At 39.0% G+C, this 25263-nt stretch overlaps 1 protein-coding gene and 1 pseudogene across 1 annotated transcript in view; one reads left to right on the forward strand and one right to left on the reverse strand.

Annotated features, from left to right (window-relative positions):
- Positions 1–478: 478 nt before the first annotated feature.
- Positions 479–25263, reverse strand: part of Itga2 (integrin subunit alpha 2) — a 71305-nt gene continuing 46520 nt past the window's right edge. Inside the window, exons 20-29 of the mRNA XM_090331955.1 lie at positions 24073–24165; positions 23094–23170; positions 22926–23009; positions 16875–16977; positions 15523–15633; positions 14232–14336; positions 12837–12950; positions 8139–8228; positions 5449–5565; positions 479–4701 (exon numbers count right to left, since the gene is read on the reverse strand). Coding sequence (XP_090188081.1) covers positions 4621–4701; positions 5449–5565; positions 8139–8228; positions 12837–12950; positions 14232–14336; positions 15523–15633; positions 16875–16977; positions 22926–23009; positions 23094–23170; positions 24073–24165 — 975 coding nt within the window. The 3' untranslated portion in view covers positions 479–4620. The remainder of the gene's footprint in view (positions 4702–5448; positions 5566–8138; positions 8229–12836; positions 12951–14231; positions 14337–15522; positions 15634–16874; positions 16978–22925; positions 23010–23093; positions 23171–24072; positions 24166–25263) is intronic.
- Positions 10204–10877, forward strand: LOC150064509 (ubiquitin carboxyl-terminal hydrolase isozyme L3-like; annotated as a pseudogene).

Raw genomic sequence — 25263 nt, forward strand, 5'->3', positions numbered from 1 at the left:
ACTAGGCCAAACTCCCAGGCCAAAAATAAATGTTTTTTCTTAAACTCAAATGTTGTGTTTTAATGTGAGAATTTTGCTAAGCACACCTCTTACGGGGAGGGCAAGAAGGCTGTAGCAAGAACCATCAAGAGGGTAATGGGAGGTATGGGGCCCCAGGTGCAGCATCCCGCATTCCATCAGTGACAGCGATATTGCTTTCATCATAGGCACTTCAACATGTTTTTAATTTTATGACTAATTAGCACTCCTCTCTTACACTTACTATTCAAGTTATTTTAATTGCTTATAACTATACTTTTGTAGGTTGAAGCAATTAGGTAGATTTGTTTGCTTATAGAAGGATACTAGATACCTGTGGCTAATTACATTGTTAATCTTCTTCAATCTTGAGTGTGTTCTTAAGCAAAACAAATCTATAGTGAAATGTATAATTCATTAATAAAAGTCAAGGGAAATACATTTTCAAGACCATTTTTAATATTCCTTAATGCAGGAAGAAGAGCAATTTACAATGCAAACTTTTGAGTATCCTTATACAATAATGCAAGAAAAGCCCTGGTTTTGATTTTTGCTTCTCAATTGAAGTGTGCAACTTGACAGACAAATGGATACATTCTTTTTTTGTGGAAGACAAAAAGACAAAATACATTTAACTCATTTAACATCAAAGCTCTATGCATCGTGAATGAAGGAAATAGACAATTTCTTTAAAAATATACAATTTTAACATAGCTGTGGGATATTTACACTTTTACTTTGTCTATACAAACACGTCAGGTACATTAGAGTGCTTTTTATATATATACATAATAGACCTTAAAAGAAGTAGCTATGATTTTTAGTTGAACTTTTATCTCTACCTTTTATATCTATCTGTTAAATCTTTCCAATTAAAATGAATATGCTTGAGTATATTGCAAAGCATACAAAGAAATACACAATTTTAGGTGTAAAAGTTGAAAATATTAAATATGAACCATTGAATGTTTCCTCCTAACTTTTATTAATGTCCCAAAGTATGAGATTTTCATAGATTGAGTTGTATCTGTATATTGGAATAAGTACATTATAAAACTACTCCTTTTTTTTTTTGCCAGTCCCAGGGCTTGAACTCAGGGCCTGAGCACTGTCCTTGGACTTTCTCAAGGTTTAGCACTCTACACTTGAGCCTCAGCACCAGTTCCAGCTTTTTTCTATGTATGTGGTACCGAGGAATCGAACCCGGGTCTTTGTGCATGCTAGGCAAGCACTCTACCACTAGGACAAACTCCCGGCCCCTAAAACTACTCCTTTTGTAACAATTTTGGAATGGTCACTTTGGTAATTAATAGGCTTTTTCACAGTTGATAAATAACTTTCACTATATCATAGAATAACACTACTAGCTACAAACATATCTAGCTCAGCTTTCTCGATTTTAAATCAATATAGTGTTTTCATTAAGCTACTTGACTTGGCTATTATGTTAGAAAGCTTATGTGACAGTCCTGCATAAAGCAACTCAAAACTTTTACCATGTTCTATACACATGAGTGATAGGCCATTTATGAAATGGAAACCTTAACATGACATCTTCTAAGACCTTACTTGACTTGCTTTTGTTGGAAAAGTGCAGTAGAATGGTAGATGAGAGTTCTTTTGAAAAGCTGTTTCCCTAACCTCTTGCATCAGTTCTTGGATGAAAAATAGGCACCCTTGCCTCAAAGCCCTGTAGGAGTCATTTGGCAAGGTCTGGAGTCATGGCTGGCCTGAGCTGGGTGGGGGACTGGTGAGGGGTGGGGAGGCATGCTGCTTGCTAATTGGAACCAAGCATGCTGCTATGGACATCCTGCCAGGCAAGGGCCACCTCCTCCACCCAAAAGGAAACCACTGAGATCACGGAAATGCCCTGAGATCGTGCAGTAAGTTATTCCTAGACAAGTGGCTAAGCTTTCAAAACAGCATCTTCCAGGCCATCCTCAGCCAAGGCCAGCCAGAGTGCTCATCTCAGTAGGCATAGTTGGCTTTTGTTTATTTATTTGCTATCTAAGGAATAGGTGGCAGGATAAAATCAAAGCAAAAGTGTACTTTAATTATTTGTAAGTACATTGCAGACGTATTTGTGCAATAGTTACATGGTTACTTGCTACATAATATAGTATTTTTTTTTTGTCTACTGAATGACCAATTTCTCCACTCTTTTTTTTTTCCTAAATAAAATGTCAGTTGGAACAACACAGTGAATCCATACAGCTGTTAAAAGAATCTGGCTCTGGCATGCACAACTAAAGAATACCATACTGTTTTTTCTATAAACCCCTGATGGTTAGATTAATTGCAGTTTTTAATAACTGTGTAACTCAGCAGATCCAGATAGCCATCCATCTGGGCTCAGGTGAGCAGAGCCGTTGAGATAGCTATCCATCCGGGTTCAGGTGAGCAGAGCCATACACAGGCACTTGTGCAAACTCCCGTTTTCCTTGGAATCCTCCAAGCCATTCTCAGAGGACTGTCTGTTTGCATTATATGAAATCCAGTCTGTAGAATTCTAAAAACTAAACCATCCTCCATGCTGACTGACCATGAGTCCTCCCATTCTATGCTGAGAGCACTGAAGTTCGCAATGATGGAGGACTTATCCAAAGCTTTAGGCATGCAGTATCTAACATAAAGCCTTTGCTTGATCCCTTTTCCTCCATGTCTCCTGGAGCGTGTGTGGGTGCAGAGACAGAAGAATATGCAAAAAGTAGTAAGAAATGGTAACCCTCCAATAAGGTCCATGTAGGTCACAATGACTGGACGCTTGTCCAGATGTCAATGTCTGGACCTCATCCCACTGTGGCCTTGGGCTGTGGTCCAAGCTTTGAATACACTCGCCTCAGTCTTCTAGGAAGAACCACAGAGGACGCACCTGCTAACTCAGTGGTTTCCATCTTCCCCCATAACTTCTGACAGATTCCTAAGACACTCCACCTGGTTTCTAACTGCATGAACTCCCAACACTTAGAAATTTACCCAACAAATGAAGTTAGCAACAAAAGAAACGAGTGCCCCAAAGTCAGGGAGTTTATACAGTAATTTACATGGTTGTCTTCACACCTTTCAAAGCAGTGGCTGCGGTATGGGAGATTTGAATGAGGGGATTTGATGAAGGCAGGCCCAGGAGGCTTCTGTCATGGGGGTGGGCGGGAGACGGGGAAAGGTACCAGGAAGTAGGATAGGGATTCTGTAAGGGAGATGGAAGTCTGCCTAAGAAATTGCTCATATTTCTAAAGTTCACTAAGTCTGCCTGGCATAATAAATTGGTCTCCTATGCCTGTAAACCTAGCTAGTTACTCAAGAGTCTGAGATCTAAAGATCATGGTTTAAAATTAGCCAGGGCAGGAAAGTCCATGAAACATTTAACTCCAATTAACCAACAAAAAGCTGGAAGTGAAGTATGGCTCAAGTGATGAAGCACCAGTCTTGAGTGAAAAAGCTAAGGGACAGCACGTAGCCCCTGAGTTTAATCCTTAGTACCGACATTAAAACAAATGACATGTTTCTGCCAGTCAGCTAATCAAATCCTAAAAAATGGTTTATTCTTTGTTCTAAAACAAAGAGACTGTCCTCCTTCTAACTTCCTCTGACACAAGTTAGGCCTTCAGCAGGCAGCACTTGACCATGAATTGGTTATCTCATAGGTTATCAGCAAAATCTTTCTTGTGCTTTGGCTTCTAAAGGACCCCAAACTCCAACCGAAATGGAGTTGCCTTCTTAGGAGGTGACCTCAAAGCGATTCTCTATAATTCAAGCATGTTTTGACAAGTAGAGCAAGAAAAGACTCTGAAGAGGTACTCAGGGGTTGAAGAAAGGAACAGAAAGTTTAACCTAGTTTATAAATAAAATTGTCACTTAAAAGTAGGGGGGAGGGACATGAGGACAAAAACATGAGAAAGGATGTAGAAGTTATTCACCTACTACCTGATAAATGTAACTGTAACCCCTATATACATTATCCTGACAATTTAAAAAAAAATGTATCCTCTGGCAACATTAAGTAAGCAGCATAAACTGAAAAACAACCTGTGCTTTTGTTGCCTCTGCTGGGTGAGTATTCATGACAGTTTTAAACACTGGAAGTACTCAGTGTAGTATGTCACATTACGCACTCCTTAATAGAAGAGAAAACAGTGTGATATGTTTGTATGTGATCAGTGATCAAATATGCTGATAACATATAATAGACATACACACTAGGTACTTCTGTTGTTACTAATTTAAAAATCATCTTGAAGAGAGTATTCCTTATCCTCTAAAATCTGCAAAGTATTACAATTTTCATAGACATGTCATGCCTGGAAGCATTTCATGCTCTGACACAATACATACTATACTATAAAGTAAACTCTGGCTCAGCCAGTTTAACGATTGCTTTCTCATCCCTGTATAAAATATTTTTTTTACCCTTTATACCCTTAATCTCACTTACATGTTCTTCAAACTGACCAGCAGTCTTTTGTATAATTCCAGGCTAATTTACCTGGACATTATTATAAAAACTGGGACTTAAAAGAAATGATTCCAATTGTGGCAACTGGATTCCAGTCCCTGGCTGGAATGAGTCTACTGTGGTCTCTGCAGTGGCATCTGTGGGGCTGTTCAGCTGTTGAGTTCCGTGGTCTCATCAACCTCGTCTGGATTTTTCATCATTTTCTCATATTTTCTCTTGAAGAATCCAAGCTGTGAGGGGGTGTGACATGAAACGATTAATGTCTATGACAATGATAATTACCCTGACTCGATTATTACCCACTGAATACATAGGCCAGCCCAAGGAGCATCAAATTCCACCCAAGAAAGCTGCTCAACTCAGGCAGTGTTCCTCCATGCCAGATCTATGGCTTGGATCCACTACTGTCATGGTCATTGAGATCCTTCCAGAACTTTGAAGTGAGCATGCAGCTGACTGGCACCTGTCATCTATTTACTGAGGACATTTACATCCAGAGAGATTAACTGAATCGTAGAAAATCAATTTTCTCAGAAGCTATATTTTTGAAGCTAAACGAAGTGTTCAGGGTCTAGGATATATGAACTTTTCTTTTCTTTTTTTTTTTGTTCTTTTTCTTTTAATTTTTTTTTTGCCAGTCCTAGGCTTGAGCTCAGGGCCTGAGCACTGTCCTTGGACTTTCTCAAGGCTAGAGCTCTACCACTCGAGCCTCAGCACCATTTCCAGGTCTTCGTGCATGCCAGGCAAGCACTCTACCACTAGGCCAAACTCCCAGCCCTGAACTTTTCTTTTTAAAGAAATCTTCACTGGTTTTTAAGAAAGAGAAATCATCAAAGAGAAATTTTCACTTTGCATTTCTCTGTGGTAGAAGAAGTACCAAACGATACTTTCAAGATGCTTTTTTTTTTTTTTTGTAAAAAAGCTCAAGACAAAAGCCTTCAGGGGCCTTATATTTTGAAGTAGGGAATTTTTCTTACCTTCCACAAAACTGCAACCAGGGCTAACAGTAGAAGGATCCCAGCGATTATACTACCTACTATGACTCCCGTTGGTATTTCGGCTTTCTCACCAGGTTTCATGATCATAAGAGAAATCTATAAATAGATATTCACAATTTTCAATCCCATTTGAGCACAGAAAGAAGTGTAAATGGTCCAGTGCAAGTCTGTAAGCTTATAAATGCAGGTTCAAAACTAGAAAGGCCACAAGACTCACTCATGCCTCTATTCCTCAAGCCACAATTTATAGAGAAAAATCTTGTAAAATCCAGATTGGAAATACACATTTTCTTGTGCCTCCTATTAGTTGGAATTGGCATTTTATGCCGATGTTACATCTTACAGCATCAGCTGTTTTAATTACCATGCAGAAACTTCAATTTCTGATAATTTTCACTATCCAAAGAAAGCTGTCATGAGGAGAGGAGCGTGGAAGAACAAAGTAACACAAATCCCTTGTGATTCAACAAGAACAACAAGTTCACTCCGTGTTTCTAACATACTGATTTGTCTCAAATTTTATTCAAATGTGGTATCAACTGTTGGAAAAGTTGAGACAATTATCTCGGGGCTCAGGTTGACCTTGACAGTGGTGAACTTGTCCTTGAAAATAAACGTGACTATGTTTACTTCTGGCCAGTCTTTGTAGCACTGTCATGGCAACCCTGAGAGTTTTGAAAGGATAACTTCTCTGTCTCTGTCTCCTCTTTCTTCTCTTCTTCCTCCTTCTTTTTCCTTCCTTCTTTCTTCCCTTCTTGCTCTCCTACCATTCTTTGCTGTTCTTCCTCCTTCTTTCCCTCCTCCCTCCCCTTCTTCTTCCTTCTCTCTTTTCTTTCTCTTTCTCCTCCTCTCCTTATTAATAGGGAAATTCTCAACTATTTATTTTACAAAAATTTCTGGAAATGTGATGTGTTAGTGCAACAGAAAGGAAGGATACCTGTTCATTTGCTTGAGTTAATGTTAAATTGCAGTGGCAAAGGCTTTTCTTTTTGTCATATAACTTGAGTTGGGAAAAACAGGAAGCTGAAGCTCATAGCTAGTTCTCCTCATTTGAATCATTAAAAACCTTTAAGTTTTTTTTAAATATGTCTATGAATAAAGTTTCTATAAATTGCTGTAGCTCTCTGCTTAGTGGCAGTAATATACCTATTTCTCTGTATATTCAAGAACTTCCTAAGCTGTAATCTATGAATCTCTCTGGACTCATAAGTACAAAATTTTATGCAAGAGATATTCAAATGGGCCAGGGACTCAATGAATCCCTGAAAAGAAATTATCATTCTTTTTTCTATAAGGATGTGTCAGTCTGTTGTTTGGACTCAAAACATTATTCAAAAAGTTATTCAAACTATTGTTTGGATTCAAAATATATTTTCAGACACAAGTAAAAGTTGATATCTTATTTTTAACACTATTTCGAAAAAAACCAAGAAAAGAAAAAACTAATGGGTTCATTAAAATTCTTACTTTGACCTTTCAACTAATACAGTTAAGATTGCTTTTGGGAAAAAATGACCTCAGCAGTTTTAGATGTTTGAACATTGCATTTTTCTAAAGTAAGATTTATAAAAATCTATAGTACTTTCTCCCTGGGCTATGTTGACAGCAGTCTGAATTTGAAGTCTTCCATTTCCTCTGGCTCTGTTTCTGGTTTTCCATGCCCTGCCCCTGAAGACAGGATGTGGACTTTCACTGAGGTTCCTAAACTAGAGACAGAAAAGGGTCTTCTGTTGTTTGGAATCATTTTCCCAAGAATAAGACTGGGACAGCAGTTCTGTGAGCTTTACTTTCAGGCATTGAGAGAGGCCCAAAGTTCATTGAGCAGTTGGCTTTTCAACAGGGTCTGTAAGCTAGAACAGTGGCTGGAGGCCAATTGCCCAGCTGGCCTCTGAGGCAGAGTCATGAACTTGCTTCCAGCTCTTAACAAAAGCATTGAGAGGAAAATGCTGAGGGCTCTGCCAGCAGATTAGCTGGGCATGGAAATCCTGCTCTGTCTAAAAATGGCATATGCTAACCAGAGTTTCAGTGCAATGGAAAGTCCATGCCAGCCCTGAGAACAGGGAGCTTTTGTTTTCTGTAGAAGTACAGTTCTCTGAAGAACCATTTATCATCAAGAGGGACATTTGTAGTTCATTATAATGTAGGACCATGAATGGGCATGTCATACATTGTTAGTGTCTGGTTCTAATAAGTACTATTTGGGGGAATAAAGAGGGTTGGGGAAGGGAAACTTTTGTTTTATTTATTAGGCATGTATCTACACATTTTCTTAAAAGATACTCTAATTCGAAGATGCAAGACTTATTTTATAACCTGTGGTGCAGAGAGATTTGGTCAGGCAGAAAAGAAAGGGAGAGCTGATGGTGACAGCTCAGGCAAGGAGAAGGGTCACCATGGCATCCCAAAGGAGACAGAGTTGGTTTTGTTAGTACTGTTCTTTGGATCTCACCACTTCTAAGAGAGCCAACTAGGCCACACTGGGAGGAAGGCTGGAGTGAGTGTAAACAGAGCGTTCTCAGACACCACCCTGGCCTGTGCTCAACATAACCAACATTTGATGCTTAGAAGAGAGGCTACTTCCACATGTACATAGGTTATAAGAAGAAATAGTCTATGTTTAAAGATATAGAATACCCACTCTAGGGAGTGGGGATGGGGGAAGCACGCACCTTGACGGAGTTATCTTCAATCACATACAGCTGTGGATTATACGTGTCGATTTCTGCAGCTGCAGTCAGCTGTATTGCCTGGAAAGTGGACTGGGACATAGAAAAAAAAAAAAGAGCATGGTTATCTTACCAACAGCCATTGTACGAAATGTGGCATGTTTGTGATTTACTTATTTCCTGGTGGGATGCGACAAGAGCAAATGCCAGTCCTGAAGACCAAAGAATCCTCGAGTGATTGACCTAGAGAGGTAGGTGAGGATGCTCATCAGTTGCTGCTGGACAGGGTTTAAAGCGTGCAGGGATGGAAGCCAATTAACCCAGTCCTAGGGTGTGGCAACCTGGCACACCAGTGAAAACATCTCTTTGGGTGATTCAAACTTGAAAATGGTTGAAAAACAAGGGCTTAAAAAATGAAGGCCATTAGTTGGAAAGATTTCAAAAAGTTTAATCAAGCTAGAGAAAATGGCATATGTATTATACACTTGCCAATCTGAATTACGTAATGAAATGGAACACCAACAAGTAAAAGAAAATTTCCAAAAATATATGAAAAAAAAAGAAAAAAAAAGAAACTTTCCATCCGGACATACATGTTAAAGCACATTATATACTTGTATAAATATGTCATAAACTATTGATATTAGTTTTTATCAACAATATAGACTCATTTTTTAAAAAAAGGGAATAAAAACACATTTGAACTTGACAGTGCGTGAACTTGATTTAACATGGCCTTTGGGCATGTTATATCACATCAATATTTTCGTATTTCCTCATCTGCTTGCTTCTATCACATAATCCTAGCTGTGGCATAAGCATATAGGAAGAATAATTTGCTTTATGCGGATGTCAACAACAATCTCTTCTTATGAAATAAGTTTACATGGATTCTTCAATGCAATTACAGAAAAACAACCTGTTTTTCCACAGAAACATTATTGATGTGTATATTTCAGTGTTGTTAGTGGTGGTTTATTGTGGTGAAATGACAGTACTCAGATTTTAGAGCTGTTTTCACAAACACTGCTACTAAGGCTCAGTTTTTGGTTTCTAAGGTATAAGATCCAACAGACTCTATGAAGTAATTTGCTAAACTCCATGTAAAAGCCAGGAAGACAGAATATATTTCCAAAAAATGAGCAATTTATTTCTTTTCCACTGGCTCAGTCTCTGGTAAGTCTTAATTTTCTCAAGATGAAGGATTGCATCATATGTTAATCTTGACCACTAGTCTCTGAAATATATATCATGTGTGGATGGGATGGGATACTGAGTGTATTGATAATGATTCAATTTTTTTGTGTGTGAGTCATGGGGCTTGAACTCTGGGCTTGGGCCCTGTCCCTGAGCTCTTCAGTTCAAGGCTACTGCCTTACCCACTTCCCATTTTCTAATAATTAACTGGAGATAAGTGTTTCTGGTTCTTTAGTGCCTGGGCTGGCTTTGAACCATAATGTTCAGATTTCAGCTTTCTGAGTAGCTAGGATTACAGGTGTTGAAACACCACGCATGGCTTTAAATTTTTTTTCATATATTTTTTATTGTATGCTACCTTTATAATCTCTATAGGCCATGGTTAAAATAATTTGTCTTAATTACTGCCATAGCTACACTTCTAAAGCAGGCCTTTCTTACAGGTACACAGTGTCCTCGAAGGTTAGCCAGAAGAGGAAATGTACCCAATATATCTAGAACAGCTAGCATCCAGCAAGGTTCTTCTTTATACATGGTGGCCAAGCTGCTCTCTGTTTGGAAATCTGAACAGCTGCTTTGTACTGAAATTATTCCAAGTGTTAGGCCAACTTGCACAGCCATCAACAGAAGAGCAATACCAGACAGCATCATATTAATTGCCCACAGAGGAAACAAGATCTCTATTCAAGACTGCATCTCCCAGACAGTCAAAGAAACACTTTGTTGAGCCTTTGTGAGGACCATGGGATCTTTCATAAAGGAGGAAGATGTTTAGGATGTAATGACCATGCTTAAGGTGCCTTCTTAGTTTAAATATTGCAGCCATATTGAAAGAAGGTAAAGAAGGTGGCAGGGGCGGGGCAGAGCAGTTATGGAGGGTGAGTGCTGGCTGCCGCTGGAGGCCAACCCTGAGGTCACCAAACAGTTTCTCAAACAGTTAGGTCTACACCCTAGCTGGCAATTTGCTGATGTGTATGGGATGGATCCTGAACTTCTTAGCATGGTACCAGTGTATACAGTGATAATTTTCTTCACTATTACAGAAAAGTATGAAGTATTCAGAACAGAGGAGAAAGAAAAAAATTAAATCTCAAGGACATGATGTTACCTCATCATTGTATCTCATGAAGCAAACTACCAACAATACCTGTGGAACAATTGGATTAATCCATGCTATTGTGAACAACAAAGACAAAATAAACTTTGAATCTGGATCAATGTTGAAAAACATTCCTGGAGAAGTCTGTGTCCAGGAACCCTAAAGAATGAGCCAGATACCTGGAGAACTATGATGCCATTTGAATTACTCATGAGACTACAGCCCGTGAAGGTCAGACTGAGGCATCAGTAGATCTTCATTTTATTGCCTTAGTTTATATAGATGGGCAGCTCTATGAAGTAGATGGGTGGAAACCATTTCTAATTAACCATGGGAAAACTAGCAATGAAATGTTATTAGAGGATGCCACAGAAGTTTACAAGAGGTTTATGGAACGTGACTCTGATGAACTTAGGTTTAATGCAATTGCTCTTTGTGCTGCATAGCTGGGCGATAATGGAAATACCAAATACTTTATTATTTGCAACAGAAGTTAAATTCCTACTGCCATACACTAAGTCAACATTTTTGATATTTTCATTTACTTGACTAATTAAACTTTATGTGAATTAAAAAAAGATAAATAAAACACCTCAGTAGTCTGCTTCGAGGATTGAAACTGTTACTGCTGAACATTATTGACAAGATACTTTCAAAAGTCTTCTGATTAAAATGATGTAGCTTTAAGCAAGCTCTAGGAAATGCAAATGCTTTGTACAGAGCTGGTATGATTGTATTTGATGTACAAAAGTCAGTGTTCCTTCCCAGTTGGCAAAGTTTGCTATGAAAACATTGCTCCTCATATTCAAAGAGCCAAGAACCAATTGGTAAAACCAGGAAGTTGACATAGATAAGAGCACACTTTACACCTTACAGAACACAGCATTATCCTGGGTGCATTGAAGCCAATACAACTAAAAAGAAAACACATGTAAACAAGTGAAAAAGCAACTGAGCTCTTCATTTCTCAGCTCCTCTAATGCTGTATTTTCCCGTAATCCATTTTGACATTATGTCTTCATTGAAGAATACTGTTTGTATTTTGACTCCAGAAAGAATCTAAGATGGAAGTTCAATTTTCTAATCCTACAAAAAACTACCTAGTAGAGAACATTGGTTACCTTGTGAGACCAAGAAAAACCTAGGGAGAGGACTGGTTATAAGCACCTTGGAGGGGCCGGGAGTTTGGCCTAGTGGTAGAGTGCTTGCCTAGCATGCATGAAGACCCGGATTTGATTCCTCGGTACCACATAAAAAAAAAAAAAGCCGGAAATGGTGCTGAGGCTCAAGTGGTAGAGTTTTAGCCTTGAGGAAATCCAAGGACAGTGCTCAGGCCCTGAGCTCAAGCCCAGGACTAGCAAAAATAAACAAATAAATAAATAAAATAAGCACCTTGGAAATGGATTTAAAAAAAAAAAAAACAAACTTCTGCTGAAAGCCATGTGTGTTCCCAGGAGGAGTCAGGCCAATTTATATTTTGCCGCCTCAGTCCAAGCCAGTGTTGACAAAAAGAATAGATAGCCAGCTACTCAAGCACCCAGTTTGAAGAAGGCCAATCTCTATTTATATTTTCCACTCCAGACAGAGATCCTGGCTACCCAAACTATCATATGGAAGAAAATACTGACATTGCTTTTGACACTTTCTTTAAAGTTTTCATGGGAATTAAAATGGCTTCCTGTGCTCTCTTTTTAGAGGGAGAGTAAAGAGAGAGCACAGTGGTTGCCAGCTGTAATGGAGGAAGAGTGTCCTTAGGCTGGGTTTCCTGAATGGTTTCAGGCCAACCTGAGGACTCCAAGAGAGACAGAGAGACCTGTGCTTGTTGATCTGGATATGGGGGATGGGAAGGAGACCAAGCAGGTGCTATCTGTAGCCAAGGTTGACACCTTTCTGGTAGATCTTGTAGCTTGCTCTGTGTCTGTGTGGGGTCTACAAACCAGACCATTAACTCCCTCTATAATTCAGAGCATCACCAGGGGAAGTGAACATTGGTGAGCACTACTTTCTAGAGGAAAACTGTTCTGGCATGGGTACTTGAATGCGTGTGTGTGTGTGTGTGTGTGTGTGTGTGTGTGTGTGTGTGTGTGTGTCTGTGTGTTGGTACTGGCCTTGAACTCAGGGCTTGGGTACTGTCCCTTGGTTTTTGCTGGCACTTTACCACTTGATCCATAGCTCTACTTCTAGCTTTTGTTTTTGCTGCCTACTTGAAGATAAAAATACCTTAGACTTTCCCATTTGGACTGGCTTCAAACCTTCATCCTCAGATCTCATCCTCCTGAGTAGCTAGGATGACAGATGTGAACCGTTGGCTCCCAGGTAGGCACTAGAATTCTACAATGAACTTGACAATGAAGCCATCCATTCCCCTGCTACTGATGGACCCAATAGATACCACGAATACTCACAGCAGCAAAAGTCCTATTCCATATTCTGGTAGTCACATTGATGAAGTACTCTCCCTTCTTGTGCAGGTCTTTCAGCCGGCACGTGACATTACTACAGGCAGCAGTGGCACAGCTCTTTCAGATTGGAGTCAATAATAAAAGAAGACAGGGTTAGGATAGGGTATAAATACACAAATGCTAGAATTTTACAAAGAGATCAGACCCAGATCTAAGGAACCATGCAAAGTCATAAATGATTCATCCTTATAACTCTTCTTCAAGGGATTTAGATACTATATCTCAAAATGTAAAATTATACCCCTTTCTCTAGACATTTCTGTCTGTATAGATCACCTTGGGAGATAATCAGAAGAGTCTGGGACATAGAAGAGCAACCTGGATATTATACTACTATTCTTGAAGGTAAAATAAAATAACAATAGATGGAATAAGTAGTCAGGTCTGATGGTGCCCAGCTTACATCCAGCTACAGGATAAAATTTAGATGACTACATGAGGCTTCCAGGCCGCCTGTGGCAAAAGTTTAGGGAGACTCTTGAGCTGGGTAGTGGTGGGGCACATGCCTATAATCTCTAGTTACATAGCCAGCTGACATCTAAAGGCTGGCTCAAAGCCATCCTAAGTAGGTCAGTCTGTGGGAGTCTTATCTCCAATTAACCAGCAAAAAGCCAGAAGTGAAGATGGTTCAAGTGGTAGAGGACTGGCTTGAAAAGGCTAAAGGACAGTATCCAGTCCCTGAATTGTGGCACAGTACACACACACACACACACACACACACACACACACACACAGATGGACATAGAAAGAAACACAATTTTATTATCCGCTTTTTCCATTTTCCCTTTCCTTCACAAAACAAATGCATTGAAAGACAACAAAGAGATTTCATTATGGGAGAGACCTGTGGCTTGTTTGGGACTTGTGGGTTAGAGTTACTAAATACCTAATTAATATGGGCCAAGCACTTTCCAAAGGAAGAAGGCGCAGCTCATCAGCAGGAGCTAATAAGACACTAGGACCTAGAACGGGATGGCATATTAAGCAGCTAAGTAAAAGACATAAGTGGCTATAAGTTAGGGAACTTAAGGAGCTTCATCTCAAAAATATATGCCCAGATCCCTCATGACTTTAAGCACATTGTAGATACATCATAGTGTTATGTGGCCTTTCGACACCATGAATGGTGCAGATGTATTCTTTTAGTAACGGAATAATCAGTCCCAAGACATAAATTTGAGAATGTGTTTTCTAAATCCTAACTGCAAGCATTCATCAAAAATATGAAAATGCTATGTGACAGTGTGATGGGATGCTGGTTGGAGGAAAGACGTTTTGAATTTCAGGTGAAACACAGGGACTGGCCAAAAGGAGTGTCACAGGTTTATCTGTTCTCACCAATTCTTTCATGCGCCGGAAGTTTTCATTTTTGAAAGACACAGACGAGGAGGTTTGTCCTATTTGCAGTGGGTTTATTTCTGCTTTACAAGTGATATCACCAGCCTACAACAGAGAACAGCAATGTCAGATTTGGGAAGCAAAATGGTTCACCAGATTTTCTTGGCATGATTGGAAATCTTACTGTTGCACCAGGCAGTTAGTCTTTTAGCTGGGTTTACTGGCCCAGCCTTGTATTTTGCCTAGGGTAAACTGCTGTTGTAAATTGATGAACCTCACCTGCTTTCACCTGGGGTGGATTAGCTCTAGTTTGTCCCTATAGGTTCATGTATTGAACGACTGCTCTCCAGATTCCTCTTTCTGAAGTTTGAAAATGTGAACCTCCTGCTTGGTCTCCTACCATTTGCCATGATGCCCTCATCTGAGCTGAAATCACAATGATGTTGGCATCATGCACTTGAATCTCCAAAACAGTGAGTTGAGAAAACTTTGAGTTTTTTTTTCTGTAACTCCACCCAGTTCCAGGTGTTTGTGGTAGTAGTGCAAAATGGACTGTGACAACATCCCATTCATGATGAAACAAAAACAAATTTGTAGCAAAAACACACTGGGAGTGATTTAATTCAGGTTATTAGCTGTGGAACATTTCAGAAATTTGATTTCCTGTAGTACTATTATATGCACACTACTGAAATCACTTGGCTCAGCTAAATACCACATTAAAAGTCAGCCAATGTCAACCTGCTTTCACTAGAGCATGTGTCTTGGTCCAGACTGCATGGCAGAAGCATCTGGTATGCTTTCAGGATAAACACCAGTGATTTCATTGCCTGGAAATAACTATTGTTTCATAAACCTCCTGGGGTGATTAAAATGAATAGCTACGGTTCAGTTTAAGCAGGTGAAAGTCCAGGCTGACGGCCTGACGAACAGCTCCTAAACTGAAGCTGGGGAAGCCCACTATGTGACCTGTGTACACTCAGCCTCTCACAGCTCGGACTTCTCTCCCACAGGGCCTTGAAAATGTCAGCTCCTCACCTATCAAAAAAGGGATGCTAGATGCATCTCTGCCACATATAAATACCTAGAATCACATATTTGTTTCAGATGAGAAGTAGGATACTTCTCATCTGAAATTATATGCCAGTTAATTGGGACCTGTGACACATAGGCATCACCTTTTCCTCCTCAACTATGTCGATTAGAAAATGTCAGGCACAATTGTTCCAAACTCAAGGGTTATTTCCATTCTGAAAGCATGTACTTCATTGGGGCATTGTGTGATGCTTACTTTGTCTACGTCCACCCCTGTCAGGTACATGAGTGGGTTCTTTTCTTTGGTATATTGTGGGATATGGATGACTACAGATGCCATGCTCACTTGAATGCTTCCGGTTGTTACCTGGATGGAGAAGAAAACATGCTACAATCATATCTGATGGACACAGTGCAAGGAAACTCAGCAATTACCCCACTACTGATGAGCGACCAGTATAAAGTAGTTACAACAGCAATGACTAGCAGTTGTTTGGATGACCTTGACCTTGACCTTGCTTCCGGGATCATCTCATTAAATAAAGATAATCAGAAATATAGTAGACAGGTGCTGGTATACCATGTGCTGTCACTGGTGTGTTTTGGTTCTAATTGGCCAAGGTTGGTGGACTTGGGTTCTTAAAAATCTTGAAATAACATTCCTAGAAATAATGTAAGTATTACCTTGTCTGGGAATTAAATAGAGTTATCCATATGTAGGGTACAATCTGATGCAATGGCTGGTCCTTATTACCCACTATGGATGTTAGCATGTTATTTATTTATTTTACTAGTAGTTAATTAGATGTCCTAGTAAAGGATATGGATATCACATTTTATAAAGTGCAGCTTTGTGGGAGACAAGTCAAGGTTATTTTATAATTATTTTAAACAATAAAAGTAAGAAGTAGAATCTATGTAATATATAAAACTTGAATGTACTGAGTTACACAGGCCAGTAAGTAAATTAATATTTGACTTTACAAAGTTCCATCACATTATTACATTGTAAAAGTTATTTATTCACAACATTTCTCTCTGTACAACTGTTTGTTTAGACTAATAAATTGCTTACTTGCAATTGTTTATTCGTGTTCTAATTAATTTGACTCAAAATATTTTCTGATATTCATTCTATAATGGGTAGAAAACCCCATTGGTCTCCAAGAACCAATTTGCATAATGATTCTATTCCAGTAAAATTTATTCACAGTGTCATCAGTGATGGAATTCCTTGTTAGTAAATCTTGAACATCTGCCTCGAAAATGGTTCATTTATAACTTCCCCATGGCACAAATCATTAAGCATAAATGATTCCCTATTGTTTACTTCTGTATTATCTATCAGGGGATTTCTCCAAGTGTAACAGCTGGCCCCCAGCATCAGCATTGTTACTGAAGAATCTGATAGAAATAAATAATTTTAGGCTCACCCCAGCTCTACTGAATCAGGAGCTCAGGATGAAGCCCAACGCTCTGTGTCATAGCAAGGCCTCCAAATGCTGATTAATGCACATTTTATCTCTGTTGTCTCTTTCCAGGCTGTTTTTTATTTTTATTTTTTCATTCCCTTCCCTCCTAACTTGCCCTCATCACAAGTACACCAACCTTAAGAGAAAAGTCAAATTTTGGACCAATGTCTTCAAAATTGTTCACCACCAAAGGAATATTCTCCTCCAAAGAGACTTCATGAAAATTTATGTTGGTGGATCTGTTGAATGGAAAACCAAAGTTTTTTTTAGTTTAGATGATGTTCAATCTTCCAAAAATTTCAATATTTTCTAATAACTTAGATTATAAACAAAGCATTTTAGCCTTAGTTAAAAAAGCATCAAATACCTTCACTTCCATCATTTTGTATTGTTTTAACACATTGAGTGATCACTTTGTACCCCATAAATCTACCAGTATGTGAGGCATTTTTTAAGAATAATAATGTATTATTTAAAGTATTAAATTAAGATTATTTCCTTTTGTGGTCCTATGCTTCTAAGACTAAATTATTTTAAAATATGTCCTCTCATGGGCTTTCTGTGGAGAGTCTATACATTATGTATTTGTCAGTTATCAAGTTCTAAAAGTAAGCATACAACTGCTACTTTGTAACTGATAGCGGAACTTGATTTAAAATTAAGCACCTGCAGAAAACTAAAGTTGGATCTTTCTTTGTCACCCTGCACTAGAATTAACTCCAAATGGATCAAAGACCTCAAGGTAAAAGCTGACACACTGAAAACTTTGTAAGAAGGAATAGGAGACACACTAGACCTCCTTGGCACAGGTCGAAACTTTCTCAATAAGGACCAAGAAACACAATAAATTAGAGAAAGGCTGGATAAGTGGAACTGCATTAAACTTCAAAGCTTCTGTAAGGCAAAGGACATAGCTAGTAAATTAATTAGGAAGCCTACAGAATGGGAGAAGATCTTCACTAATCATACAATGGACAAAGGCCTCCTATCTAAAATATATCAACAGCTCCAAAAATTGAATCACTCCAGAAATAATCTCCAAAGTAACAACCATCCCATCAAAAGATGGGCCAAAGACTTAAAGAGAGTCTTCTCTGAAGAAGATATAAAAATGGCCTATAGACACATGAAGAAATGCTCAACATCTCTGGTCATAAGAGAAATGCAAATCAAAACAACTCTAAGATTCCACCTCACTCCAGTTAGAATGGCCATGATCAAGAAAACTAATAACAACAGATGCTGGAGGGGATGTGGCCAGGAGGGATCACTACTACACTGCTGGTGGGAGTGTAAACTTGTTCAACCACTAAGGAAAGCAGTATGGCAGTTCCTCAAAAGACTAAACATAGAGCTCCCCTATGACCCAGCAATTCCACTACTTGGCATTTACCCAATCATCCAGAAACAAGGACATATTAAATCCACTAGCACAGTGATGTTCACTGCAGCACTATTTACCATAGCGAAGATATGGAACCAACCCAGATGTCCCTCAGTTGATGAGTGGATCAACACGCTGTGGTATTTATACACAATGGAATTCTATGTTGCAGTCAGAAAGAATGATATTACCCCATTTGTAAGGAAATGGAAGGACTTAGAAAACGTCATATTAAGTGAAGTAAGCCAGATTCAAGGGAACATAGGCCCAAAGTCTCCCTTGTTTGTCATAATCAGTAGAAACCTTGGGCTCTCCTAGCAGAGATTTACAATAGAACAAAATCTAGAGACATTAGGCCAAATAGTATGACACTAAATGTAAGGACCTCTAGGATAAGGAAACAAAAGCCATATAATGAATGACTGTTGTTCTTAATGTACTATGTTATCGTTCATCTCTTTTGCCATCCCTTGGTTAACTCATATTGTTACAATATTTCACCTTGTTATCTGATATATTTTATATGTGCTTAATTGGTTATTTGAAATTGGATAGGGAAGGGGGGAAATCCAGGTAAGCGGGAGGAGGGTGGGAGGGAAATGGGGACCATGTCATGAGAAATAGTATCAATGTTTGTGAAGTTCTGCACGTTTTATCTGGTGACTATAATGTAACCCTTCTATTAATCACAATAAAAAATTAATATTGATTGATAGGTTTATATACTGGATACTTAGTTTATGTTGATTATATGAACAGAGTTGTAAAGGCTTCCTGTTCAGTATGGATAGAATACTGGTCAGTAACTCCTGCATTTTTCTGTACACAATGCCACCGAAACAAGATATACATTTCTCTCCTACCTTCCTCTCCCATACCCTCCTCCCCTTCCCTCTTTCCTTTCCTTCCTTCCTTCCTTTCCCTTCCCCTTCCTTCATCTTTCTTTCTTTGACTCTCTCTATCCCCCCTCCTTTTTTCCTTCCTCCCCCACCCTGGTGTCTTCCTCCCTCCCCCCCCATTTCCTGTTTCAGTTCTGAAGTTTAAACTCAGCCCTGTGCTTTCTAGTCAGGCTTTCTGCTACTTGAGCCACATACCCAGCTTTAGCCATTTTCCAGGTAAAGTCTTACGTTTTTGCTGGTGTCATCCTTAGACCAACATCCTCTAATTTATGACCTCCCAAGAAGCCCAGGTCATAGGCATATTCAACCCTGGGGCTGGCCTTGAACTGTGATCCTCCTAGGATTTCAAGTGTGCACGGCCATCCTGGAACATTTTCTTTTGTGCCAGGTCTGGACTTGAACTCAGGGTTTGGGCACTGTCCCTGTTTCTTTTCTTTTTTGCTTCTGTTTTTGTTCAAGGCTGTTGTTTTACCAACTGAGCCACAGCTCCACTTCTGACCTTTAGGTGATTAATTGGAGGTAAGAGTCTCACAGACTTCCATACCTGAGCTGGCATTGAATTCAGTACTCAGATCTCAGCCAAGAATAGCTAGGATTATGGGCATGAACCCTGCACACATTCTTCCTACAAGGCTCTAGTTTCAAATCTACTTCAGTGCTTTGGGCACAGTCTGAGAGATGATCAAATCTACTACTACCATTAGTGGGACTATAAAAGATAGGTGAGCTAGAGATTTGATTGAGTAAGATCTAAAGGCATCCATCTTTACCTTCTTTGCTTGAAATGCCAATGAATGTCTACCAGTAATTTAAGGGCAACAGTAGAGGGTCATACAGGCACCAGTCAGGTTGAATGCAAGTCGGCTACTTGCTCACTTACTCCTGCTGCTCTGAGGCCAAACTGAAACTCAGCAGCTAACTTTGGTTGAGAGGTGTTGGGGAACAGGTGGTAAGAAACGTGCTCTGCACACTGTCTCTATACATTCCCAATGACAATTTATCTTACTTATAGGAGGTTGGTTCTATAATTGCACAGAACATTTTCTGCTGCAGAATGTTTTTTTTTCTCTGTGTGGAACCTTCCTTCCTGCTTCTCTAAGTTATTCCAACTCTCAAAAGGAAAATAGTTATAGAACTACTTAAACATATGTGGAGTGTGTCACACTTATATATATGGAAGGAAATACTGATTCGTCAGCCTTTCATGGAAAATGGGAAGCCTGGCGAAGGTTTGAAACAGAAAGCCTGGCTATGTACACACAAATGATTCTCTTCACCTCCCAGAGATGCTCATGTGAGCCCCTAACGGGGCCAATTTCTAAATTGATTAATGTGCTCTGGCTTTTTGCGTTTAAAAAAGATCTGACACTTTTTTTCCATTTGTCATTTAAGTTTTCTCTGGGTTACTTAAGTTTTGACCAATATGTTTATAGTAGCAAAAAATGTTTAGTTACAAAAAAAGAATTCTATCAATATTGTCTGTTTTTACTTATCAATGATATAACTCTAAATGTATGCAGCGGCAAATTGGTTGCTAAGTGAGATAGTCAATAATTTGTGGCTAGGTGATTCACTCAACTGGGACTTTTTCCTCAAATTTGCCACGATATTTACTAAGATATTTTGTTTTGTTTTGTTTTTTGTTTTTCAAGATGTGTACTTTTATTGAACTGGTCTCAAGTCAGGATACAGGCGAGTCCTGGTCCCTTTCACCTCAACCCACTCCCAGGGAAATTTTTAAAAGACTTTGTTCATACAAGAGATTTTTTTGCAGTTTTACCTGTGATAGTTTAATAAACAAAATAAACATGCAAAACAACCCAATATTTCATTAATATTCGAGTAGGTACATAAATTATAAAACATTCAGAAATAGAATAAATGAGTTATGTGAACCCTGATATTAAAAACTTACCTAAGATTACATAAAGGTACTAAATAGTGTTTTATCATTCCTTTTTGAGGGTGTAAACTTAGGAGTCATTTTAGCTTTTGTTCTTAATAATACAACTACACTTTTAACTATATATTTTAAAGAACATTGGAATGTACTAGAATCCAAATTACCATCCCCCTAAATACAAAGCTAAGATGTCCTTTAGTAAAAACAAAGGTCTATTTTAATCTTATAATTCTTTCATGCTAAAATATACAAGAAAACATTTGGTCGTGGTAGGAGAGTGGAAAGACAAAAGGCTGTATTAACTAAAAGCGTTTAAGAAAAGAGTCACTGTGAGAAGGGAAAAGTTCAGATAATGTGGGGATACCCTTCCTTGTGGTTGTATTTGTTTTCAATTACTTACTTTAGCAACCAGGAATCCTTTGAAATGATTAGTAGTTACTGATTAATTTTTCAGGGATGGATGACTGAAGCTGCATTTTGCTTCTACTTGTGCCTTTGTAACACACTCGATACAAAAACATTCCTTTCATCTTTGCTCATCTGTCTCAGCTCCAGACAGGGTGACAAATTTTCCTTTTTGTTTTTGCTTGGTGAGTTATTGGGTGATCTATATTTTCCATGCTTTAGGTAGTTAAGACAGTAAGGCAGGAATTAGAGCAGCCCGTTTCATTTGCTTTATGGGATTTGTTTGCTTTTTAGATCTGTGCTCTATGCAGAGAAGCTGCCTTGGTGCTTCACCAGGAAAGAGAATTTTGTTGCCAGGTTTGTGAGTTGGCAGTTCCAGCAGCCTGTCCACCTGCATGGTTGTGCTTCAGCATGTCTGTGTCATGAACCAACCTCACTTCTGACTGTGACTTACGGTGATATCAATCTATTACCACCTGTTTCTTGGAACAATTTAAGAGAGGTGATATTTGCCAGAAACATTTCAGCCACTCCTCTGAGGTTTAAGGAAGGTAAGAATAGGAACAAAGCATTTCTTCATGGATGGCATCTTTTGAAAAAAAATCCCTCATTTTCTCTTGCTTGCAAGAAAGCTCTAATCTGTGCTGTTGAGAATTTTCCATTCAGGAGCTAGGCTTGACCATCTGGGAGACTGGGGTTAGGAGAAGTTCAGTATAGTCCAGGCAAAAAAGAAGTGCACAAGACCCTTTTTTCACCCCTGGGTGGATGCGGTGGTATACCTCTGTTATCCAGGTGTATAACAGGCTCTGACCAGGAGGTTTGTAGTTCCAGGCCAGCCTAGGCAAAAAGTTCATGAGTTTCCATCTCAGTGGAAGAAGTTGGGCATGGTAAAATGTGTCTGCCTACCCAACTACTATGGGAAACACAAAATAGAGGATCATAGTCATAGGCTCAGGAAAATAGACCCAATAGTTCTCAAAAGAACCACTGTGAAAAAGGACTGAAATGTATGGCTCAGGTATAAAATATGCCTCACACACCCACGAGGCTCTAAGTTCAAATCCCAGTATGACCAAACAACAAGAAGAATGAAATCAGAGTGGTACAAAAAAAGAGCCTGGTGAGTCTAGATTTTCAATCTGACTCTTCAATCTGTGACTCTTGTCAATATTTAATGGGGCCCTACTATGTGCAAGTTTAGTGTCTAGGAAGGACAATACTGCTTGACATCTCCTGTGCACAGTAGATAGTAGGAAGTGAGAAGGAAATTCTAGTAACTCTCAGGGCCCCTAAGCATCTTGCTTCAACATTCCAGAAAGCTCTCCACCTCTTCTGAGGACCTGCATGCGAGCTTCACCAAGGCAGAGCGCTAAAGCACTTCCCCCTGACTTTCTGACATGCTTTACATCGATAAACCTGGAACAGCCACTTAGGCACCAATGTGTCTGTGGACTCCTTTCAGCTGCCAAAAGGAAGATAAATTATTCAGTGAGGGCTAAGCATGCAGAGGACTTACTTACTCATGAGAAAACTGTGTTGTAAATCAGAGTGTTATCAACAGTCATAGGCTACCCATGTGTAAGAGATTTTACCTACCTAGTTAAGTGAATTTCTGCATCGTACAGAAGAGGAATTTTAAGGTCGACTGAATTATCTGCCGGATTGTATTCCTCACTTTCACTGTGGAAACACATTAAGAAATTACTTAAAGGGAAGCATTGTGAAAGTCTGTCATCATCAATTCATGGCATCAGTATGTTTTACCTGTAGGCTTGAAAAGAGATGGATGCTTGATTCTGAACATTTTGAAGGTCAAAGTCAAAGTTGAAATTAAAAGTCACCTAGACAAAAAAGTAAAATTCATCAGTTTACCTTGCTTTATACCTAGTAAAGGATGTTTACCCTAAGAACAAACTGACTCCAGGTTGATCCTGCCATTTCCTTTTCTTTTTTAAGTCATTTTACAAAGGGGTTTCAATTCAAAATATCAGTTTATAAGGATAATACATTGCAATATTACCTCTTCTGCATTTTCTATATCAAAGGTGTGTGTGTGTGTGTGTGTGTGTGTGTGTGTGTGTGTGTGTGTGAATATATTGGGGCTTGATTTGGAGACTAGTCACTGAACCTTAACTTTTTCATTCAAGTTTACTATTTTATCATTTGAGTCACCCTTCTACTTCTGGCCTTTTGCTGGCTAACTGGAGGTAAAAGTCTCACAAACTTTCCTTCCTTAGCTGGCTTCGAGTCATAATATTTCTATCTTAGGTCCCTGTGTAGCTGGGATTATAGGTATGCGCTGTCAGTGCATGCCTTGTATCTTATTTTTTTAAATTTGTAGGCAGTCTTTATTTGTCTGCTTTGCTGTAGTGTGCTCCTTTGAGGATTAGGAGAGATTGAATTTGAGCTGACACTGGAAGTAATTGGACTATACACCCTTGTCAGAATTGCTAAATCTCCTGAGGATGGGAAACTCCCTCACAAGGCTCTCAGGGGATCTTGATTCTGTAGGCAGAACTTGATGAATATAGGCCACTATATTCAAACAAAAAGAACTTCCCATATTATATCTGCTTTGGGGTAAAATGCATAGAAGAAATCCTGCTTTTATTAATCATTTCAAGGAATAAATTCAGTTAAGAACTTACCTATCGCATGATACTTCCTTAACACAATGTTGTATTGGTAAATTAATAAGTGCTGGCCAGTATGATTTCGGGGAATGAATAAATACAAGTTGTACCTGTTGTTTGTTCTTTAAAGCTGGGTACCCCACGTCACAGGTCACAGACTTCAGAAGGGAACCAACCTGGCAGGTAACCTCTGTTCCATCAACCTGATTGAGACCAAAGAAATAACAATGATAAATTGTGTGTGTGTGTGTGTGTGTGTGTGTGTGTGTGTGTACAACCTTATTGACAGATGTATAGGGCACATCAATGTTTATTGTCTATAGACTTGGAAATGAACCAAGTTCATTTTTATTTTATTTTGTGCTGGCCCTAGGCCTTGAACTCAGGGTGCTATCCTTGAGCTTTTGTACTCCAGGGTAATGCTCTAGCATTTGAGCCATAGCTCTACTTCTGCCTTTTTTTGGGGGGGGGGTAGTTCATTGGAGATAATAATCTCATAGTCTTTCCTGTCTGGACTGGCTTCAAACCCCAATCCTCTGACCTCAGACTCCTGAGTAGCTAGTATTACAGACATGGGCCACTGGCACTTGGCTAAATGCATTATCTTAATACTATTCTTTATTTTTAACTCTAAAGACCATACACAATGAACAAAGGGATAGATTGAAAAACTGTCCCATCTCCCCATCCCAGAAAAAAATTGATAGCTTTTATTGTCTCAAACCACCAACAAATTGATGTGCTATTTGGTAGTCTTTAGTACATATCTTTTTCTTAATCTTTTTACAGTGTAAATTTTCAGAGAAGACAAAATAATATGTCATTTTTACATTTTAAATACTTTACTATGATCTTTAAAAAAGTTTTCCACTGTTCTTTTGGCTCGGAATACTTAAACACTGTGGACAGGATAGTTTGAGAACTCTGAATCTATCAAATTTCCATTAACCTTAAGTGGTATAAAAATCATCTTTCAATGTTTTCATCAAGTGGCTGACTTAAGAAATAGATTTTCCTTTTTTTTCTTTTTCTTTTCTTTTTTTCTGTCTGCATGGCTTGTGGTGACAGAGGAGGGAGCAGAGGCACTGAGCGGCCAGTGCATCTCTGGTTTAGTGATCAGGTCAGCTTTGCTGGAATGTTGCATCTGGACAGCAGATCTGTGAAAAAGTGGAGCATATCTGTGCAGCCCCATGGAAACCTCAGCTCTCAGACAAGAGCGATGGGACTGTGTGGCTGTCAAGTCAGGGGCAAAGGAAAGAGTGAGCTGAGCTGTGGAGCTGAAATGTTCACCATTGTGGAGC

Source organism: Megascapheus bottae, chromosome 4 (genome assembly GCF_031878675.1).
Source record: "Megascapheus bottae isolate mThoBot1 chromosome 4, mThoBot2.hap1, whole genome shotgun sequence".
Classification (NCBI taxonomy): domain Eukaryota; kingdom Metazoa; phylum Chordata; class Mammalia; order Rodentia; family Geomyidae; genus Megascapheus; species Megascapheus bottae.